Here is a 7,799-nt window from a genome sequence, read left to right as displayed (position 1 = left end):
CATTAACTCTAATCGTATGCTCCGGTCGCTAACCGTCCGCTTCGTGCACCGCTCAACCAACCAATTGGCATGTATTGCTAATGATGGTAATGGAATTAAATCGATTACTGCCTGGTTACTACCAAGAATGCACAACTTTCCGTCCCACAAACAGATCATTCTCCTCACCCTGGTAAAATAATTGGCAAATATAGTAATGAAATTAAATCTGTTACGATCTGGTACGCACAACTCTCCCGATGGTAAAAACTAGCAGATATAGTAACACAATATAGGCAACATGAATTTTAAGCATTACGTACTTTACACGATGTTACCATAAAAGGTACAATCATTTACTATTGAAAAAGAACAATCTTGTATAGTAATACAACTACACATGTTTACCTTTACTTGCATGTGTGATTACCACCATAGTGTAGATGGTGGGTGCTCAAGCAGTAATCTAATTACTATTGTTACTATTTTTTCATAGCTTATTACTATGCATCCTAATTATGTGGTGGACGGAGAAGCTACAGGTGTAGTAGTAAACAGATTAATTCGGTTACTATATTTTCTGCTGATTTTACTGTCATGCACTAGATAATAGGTGGTTATGCCGAGCAAAGGCACGAGTAGTAATCGTTGGTCTATCGTTACGATGCTTTCTAAGATTAGGTAGAAGGCAGGATCGCTAACTTCCTGAGAGCAACGCGCGCAGCCTGGCGAGCGCGCAGGATAGATAATTATGCGCTTAGGCTCACTTTAGCATAACGGTAGCGCTAAACTGAGCGTGCGCGTAAAAACGCTAATCCTGCGCTCCGCTCGATGTGAAGTCTGTTGCGCGCGTCACTTGGTTGGACAATCCCAGTAAAAACCATGCCAAGAATTAAAACAGTTACGGTTGGCACAGACCACCCCTCCGCCTCGCATATGTAGGCTAGCAAACCAACCGTAATGAACCATCTATCTAGGGTAATCGTAGTGGATTTTTTTTACTATAGGATTGACCAGCTGAGTAATAAGGACTAACTAGTAGTAAAACTAGATTTGCTTATTACCTTTGTACGTAGTAGCCTAGTAAATAGGTTACCAGACCAATTACAAGGCTAAGTGGTGCATGGTACACCCTGACAATATTACTATTTTTGATACATAAATGCCTTTTGAAGATTACTTATACAGTATTATGTGGCACAACCTAGTAACTACATTACCATAGATATTAAAGTGCCAAGGAGTGATGTCTGCCAGTGGGTAATGAGATTACTATAGACAACATATACTACAAGAGTACGTGGTAGCCTCGTATCAAGATTACCAGAACCATTAAATATTACTAGTAGTAAAGGATGGATGAGTGGTGCGTGAAAGCTAGTAACCTGATTACTAGAAAGACTGAATTTTTTACGAGCACCCAGGTGTGCCTCTCAACCAATCAAGCGGGTGGACATGCTAATGATCGATGGTAAAATCGCATGCCAGAAAAAGTAATGACATTTAATTGATTAGGCTGGTCATAGTGGGAGTAACATAGGTAGTAACATAGATGCCACATAAGCAAAATTAATGATGTGGCAAGTAGTTAATGAGGAGAGAGACAAATAGAGTAACATAATATGTTACCATCACATAGCGGTTTCCAATGCATAATGAGTCTACAAAGTAATAAATGAAGGCAACTATGTTACCACACCTATGACACTATCCACTATGAAGGTAGTAACATAGACTAGTAACATATGTATGTTACTAGTCTAAGTTACTCTCCACTATGACCAGCCTTACTAGATGCCACACACAGTTCTTAAAGAAATTGAATGCGTTACCATAAGCCTTCCAAATCAGCCAACCTGCTTTTATTTCTTAGATGTGGTTGTAAACTAAGTAAGGCACATAGTAATGCTCCAATGAAAACTATTGTCAGAACGTTGCATCTAGTAATGCTTGAGAACAAAATCAACATAGTAAAATAATTTACTAATACAATATTATTTTACAATAAGAGCATGACAATTTCCTAATCAATGAAACAGAGAATCTGAGTGGTAATCGGTTTACTATGTTGTACCACTTGTGTCCAGATATTTACGATCAAACTAGATCATGGTGCATGCAGGTGGGTTTGGTCTCTCAGCCGTCTAGGGATTAGACATGTCGACAGTTAGGAGCGCTGAGAGAGGGTGCGGCGCGTAGAATAAGGTGAACTGCGCTCAGGCACATTTTAGCAAAGCTATATATATATATATATATATATATATATATATATATATATATATATATATATATATATATATATATATATATATATATATATATACCATCACTTGTATTTTCTATGTTGTATGTAGTATCTTTCAAAACCGAGAGTATATACGTGTAGTATGTAGTATATATCAATGATTAGGTAGTATATATAGTATTTTTTAGGTAGTATGTATCATGTTTTGAGTATGGTCTTTTTTACGTATAAATATGTACGTATTTCACAAATATAACAAAAACTATGAACTCATATGCAATTTTTTCATGTAACTTGCTTTGAAATATATTAGATATAGTTTATGAACATATTTAAAATAATAAAATAGTACATATAGTACAACATGGTGGTATATGAGATATGTGGGGTAACTACCACTGGGTGGTAGGATGGATTTTCCCAATATATTGTGCTTCTACAACGTTTCAGGTTGCTTCATTTCCGTGCTTCCTATTTTTAGTCAAATCCAACAACTCATGCTTCCTGAAGTTCTGCAAGGTTGACGGGAGCGGGAGAAAATGTTTTGCAGATCGTGAGCATGCCGTGGTGGTCGATGGTGGAACGACATGTGGAATGATATTGACAATCTCAGTGGCTAGTGTTCTCGTCATCGGCTTGGAAGCAAACTAGCAAGATCCGCGCTTGGCTACCATGAGTTAAGAGTAAATTTTCTAAGCAATGGAAATATTTTTTGGCACATTGGAAACATAACAAATTTATTACTATGTTGGATTTTCTTTTGGACAGAAGCACTAGCACAGGAAGCAAATTTTAGTAGCACCAGAAACAATTTTGTGTTCGGTGGAAGTTCGCGGAAAATAAGATGGTATAAAAAAGAGTGGAAGGGAAACAGACGTGACTTTTGCCTGGTGGGTTTTCCATAGCATGGTTCCTTGGGCCTTTATTTTTCCCTTGTACTTTCCTTGGCCCATTCTACTTACTAGAATACCTGGGCCGGGGTCCCTGCGCCCCGGGGACCCAGGGCGGGCGCCCCGTTTGCTCGGCCTATGGGTCGGCCCTGTAAGAGCGACGACATATTGACTGGATTTGTCTGTGTCCGTGTCAAGCACAATGTAAACAAGAGTCTCCTGCGTGACATCAAAAGTAGAGAGCTAGGCGAAGATGAACTTTTTGTATTAATTATGAGGACTTAAAAATTAGGAAACATGATGTATAGGAGTATAAAAGAATTGAATGAGAGCTTTGAGAAATTGTTGAGTTGGTCAAAATCAGGCGAACCTATTTCAATTGAACACCTCAATTGATTGTGATGCCTTTTACCCCTAGAGAGCTTTTTTTTAATAAAAGAAGGGCTTTGCACCCTTCCGATTTTCATTAACGAAAACCATGATGTTCGGAGCTACAAGGAAAAAAGAAAAGAGCACGATGAACTGCTTCCAGCTCCAGCAAATTCCCGAGAGGGAAATGTTTATAGAACTAGAGGCTAGACTAAGAAACCAAACCGTCTACTGCAGCAAACTTTGCTATTTAAGTTCATACATTCATCCAGGCTAAGGGCCTCAAATTCCAAAAGACAAAGACCACTGAAAGACAAGTAGACAGAAGCGAGCAAATCCGCCACCACTCGGAAGAGCTTTGCTTTTTCATTCCAGCCGCGCCACATTGATTCTGCACCTTCGAGAGGCTGCATAAACCTCATTTGCTACCCATTCTAGCAGTCTTGCCCCTAGCTACAACACCTTTTTTTGTTGCTCCTTTATCTGCAAAATGACCAATCTACCATCCAATGGCTCATCAGTTTAATTAAAGTCATAGGATCAGAGGTTTTTTTTTCAAAGATGATCCCATTCCTAGATTTCCATAAAGCCCAAAATACTGTAGCAATCCCAACTAACACCTTTTTCTTATCATTCGCCCTAAATGTGTCTAACCATTCCCCAAAACATTCTTGGACTGCTGATGGAGTTTTTCTCAGCCCAAATGAACATTTGATTAAACTCCACATCAGAGAAGCAGCCGAACATGTGAAAAATAGATGATCAACTGGTTCATCTTTCCCACAAAACACACAGTTACTTTCTCCTTTCCACCCCCTCTTCAATAAGGAGTCTCTAGTATGTATAATTTTTTTGTAGACTAACCAAAGAAAAACTTTAATCTTAGCTGGGACCTTGATCTTCCATAAAAGAAATTGTGGGAATCTAAGAGCAGAAGCTACCAACCTTCTGTAAAGAGATTTAACTGAGAATTTTCCATCAACCCCTAGGGAGCTTAGTTATAATGCTGAATTAGTGTGTGCCACGGTGACAAAAGAACGCCCAAATCCGAGCCCAATAAAGAAGACGGTTCCAGTGCCTGAACGTTTTGGCCCAGCCCAACGAACCAACAGCTTTATGTACGTTTCAGTAATTGTAATCCGACTGTCTCAAAACAAAAAGTAATTGTAATCCGACTCCGAACATGCATGCATGTCTCCCAGTTCGACATGATTACCAACTTAACTACTCCACGGGTACGTTCACGATCGAGCCTCGGTCGGTCATCACAACATATATACTTCGCCGTGATTGCTGATCATCAATTAGCAGATCGAACTAGTTGTAATCCCAAAGCAAAGCTTTGATGGATCTATCGTTGAGCCCATCGGTCTTGGCGTCTACATCGTCTACGTCCGAGCTGCCGGACGGGGTAGTCCTAGTCCCCGCTCCCGATCCGCTCGTCCACGTCGCCTTCAACCACCATGGCACGCACTTCGTCGCGGCCACGGCCACCGGCTTCCACGTATTCTCCTGCCACCCTCTCGACAGCGTCATGCACCGGCGCAGCAGCGAGCTCAATGTGACCTCCGCCCAGCTGCTCACGCGGTCGCAGCTGGCCCTCGCGACGCGGAGGCCCAACGCCGTCAGCGGCGCGGCCGACGACCACGTCATTGACTTCTGGAATGGCATGTGCAAGCCCAAGGACGCCAGGACCAACACCGTCAGGAGCCCGTGCGGCGCCGTGGGCGGGTTCCGCCTGCGCGGGGACCACATGCTCGTCGCCGGCGAGGGGACGGCCACGCTGTTCGACGGCGTCCACTGGGAGAAAGAGGTGACGACGGGGCCGAACCCGCTGGGGCTGTGCGCCATGGAGGAGCCGAATGGGCCCGCGACGCTCGTCTACGCCCTGCCGCTGCTGGAGGCGGGATCGGTACAGGTCCGCCGGCGCGGCAGGGCCGGCAGCGTCAGCGTGCGCGCGCACGGCTCGGGCGTGGCGTGCATCGCGCTGTCCCCCGACGGACGGCTGCTCGCCACCGCCGGCACACGCGGCACGCTCCTGCGCATCTTCAGCACCGCCGACGGCACCAAGCTGCAAGAGGTAGGTCTCAAAGCTTTCTTCTTTCGATCCTGAACTATTGCATTTTCAATTTTGAGCTTCAAACACTGAATCAATATATTATGTCCTATTTTGGAGCGGCTTTAATTTTGTGCTGGCTCAGACAATATGTACGTGGTATAGCGTATAGTACATGTGACCACCTTTGCATAGAAAAATAGAAAACTCCCCCAAAAAATAGCACAGAATAGTATAAATTTGCAGATAAGTTTGGAAAATCTGAAGCTTTTAACGAACTTGGAAAATGTAATTTGAAAAGATAGATCCACTACTCCATAAATGATTTGCGATGTGCGTAAAATGCCAATAGTGCCTGAGCTATAGGGAGCTCGTTTTTCAAATTCATATTTTTCACAGCCCAAAAATTTCGATTTTATTTGTGGACACACTACCACATGTGTACTACGCATGTGTAAAATTTCACAGCACTATACTTCACACGTGGCGTAAAAAAAAGACAAATATGCATTTTTAAATGGGCCTTTTTATTTTTGTTATTGAGCTGGATTTTTTTTACAGCCTACAAAGAACATTTTTAACACGTTCTTGCGGATTGCATATATGTTTTCATGGATTTTTTTCACTTTCTTTTTGAAACTTTTAAATATGCTTTTTGTTCTTACTAAGAAAAAAATTCAATAGTCAATCTAGAAACCAATCTCGAAATTAGTGACATTAATTAGTACTAAAAAGGATTAATAATCAAACAGAAACTTATATTTCCCTCATTTCCTATAAAATGACTTTTCTTTCCAAAGAAATAATTTTATGAATTTTGCTAAGAAGGCGAGTCAACCAAAATTTCTTATTGAATCCTATAATATAACTAAATAAGTGACGGACTTGACTAATTTGTTTTTATCTTAACATGCAAATTAACGTGTCACCTTAATATGTACCTACGCATGAGAAACTTCTTATTTTATTATGCTACTCCTGGAGTACTTTTGTTAAATAAATATTTTAAGATATATGATCATTAAATCAAGTAAATCATTAACACACTTCGTGGAAACATAATGTTTCATATAATTGAAACATATTGCAACTTACCCGCAACACGGTCGGGTATCATCTAGATATATTTAGAACTGTAATACAATGAAATTTCGTCTTGTTCACATGTTGGTGTTCTTGACTCCTGTTGTAGCTGAGGAGAGGCACCGAAGGAGCAGACATCCACTGCATCGCCTTCTCCCACGACTCCAAATGGTTAGCGGTGTCCAGCGACAAGGCAACGGTGCACGTTTTCAGCATCAATGACTTCAACCTCACAAGCTCCACGCCGGAGGACGACTACGCCGGCGATGACCTTCTGGCGGCACCATCAGCACCATCTTCTCCTGCACCAGCAAAAGCCAACAAGGGCTCATCAGGCATGTCATTCTTGAAAGGTAGGTGAATGTTCCTACATGTTAACTGGTAAAATTAACGTTGTTCTCTACATTTTTTATGAATCGATCGAAATCTAAAATTAACACTCCACTCCTCATGAATACACAGGCTACCTGCCGACGTATTTCAGCTCGAAGTGGTCGTTTGCCCAGTTCCGGATCCCTACCGCCTGGACCAAGTGCTCCGTGGCATTCGACCGGAGACACCCCAACACCATTACCATTGTCTGCATGGACAAAAGGTGCGTTGACGAAGCTAAAATCACTCTCTCAATTTTATATCGACACACATGTCACATGTGCAACATATTGTCACACACACGCATGTGGTATTCTGTATCACACGCTCGCCCGAGCCTACCTCCCACTTCTTGATCCATTTTGTTTAGAAGTTTCTGAGATGATACATAACGTTACATGCTGACAACGGCTGTCATGGTGTGCGTGCAGGTTCTACCGCTGCGAGTTCGACCCGGTGAAAGGAGGCGACATGGTGCCGGGGGTGTACCACGAGAACTTCATGGACCTGTGAAGGGATTAGGGACGCAAGGCAGCAATGCAGCAAGACACTTCTTTAGGTCCAGTTGGAAGTCAATATACTTTCAGGTTGATGATGTCTAGATTTTTCTACGTAGACGTACCTCTATGGTGTTGTATGAATCATGACTTCTTTGGCATTTTGATCATCTTCGTTTTTAATGAATATAATGCATGCAACTCACCCGCATAATTCAAAGAGAAAAAAAGAATTATACGGCGCCAAGGTGCAACCACAAGTCAAAAGGCGTGACGTTCATATGGAGCCCACCGGATCACAGTTCCCA

The 7,799-nt window shown here is 42.0% G+C and overlaps 1 protein-coding gene across 1 annotated transcript in view; it reads left to right on the top strand.

Moving 5' to 3' along the window:
* The window catches only part of LOC119360619 (autophagy-related protein 18d-like), a 27,698-nt gene extending 20,191 nt beyond the window's left edge, over positions 1-7,507 (top strand). Inside the window, exons 3-7 of the mRNA XM_037626172.1 lie at positions 4,824-5,296; positions 5,402-5,563; positions 6,732-6,975; positions 7,085-7,217; positions 7,426-7,507. Of these exons, the coding sequence (XP_037482069.1) occupies positions 4,824-5,296; positions 5,402-5,563; positions 6,732-6,975; positions 7,085-7,217; positions 7,426-7,507 (1,094 nt within the window). The remainder of the gene's footprint in view (positions 1-4,823; positions 5,297-5,401; positions 5,564-6,731; positions 6,976-7,084; positions 7,218-7,425) is intronic.
* Positions 7,508-7,799: the final 292 nt, after the last annotated feature.

The sequence above is a fragment of the Triticum dicoccoides genome, chromosome 2B (assembly GCF_002162155.2).
Source record: "Triticum dicoccoides isolate Atlit2015 ecotype Zavitan chromosome 2B, WEW_v2.0, whole genome shotgun sequence".
Classification (NCBI taxonomy): Eukaryota; Viridiplantae; Streptophyta; class Magnoliopsida; order Poales; family Poaceae; genus Triticum; species Triticum dicoccoides.
Note: the sequence above shows the minus strand (reverse complement) of the source record. Positions and strands in the feature narration are given on the sequence as shown.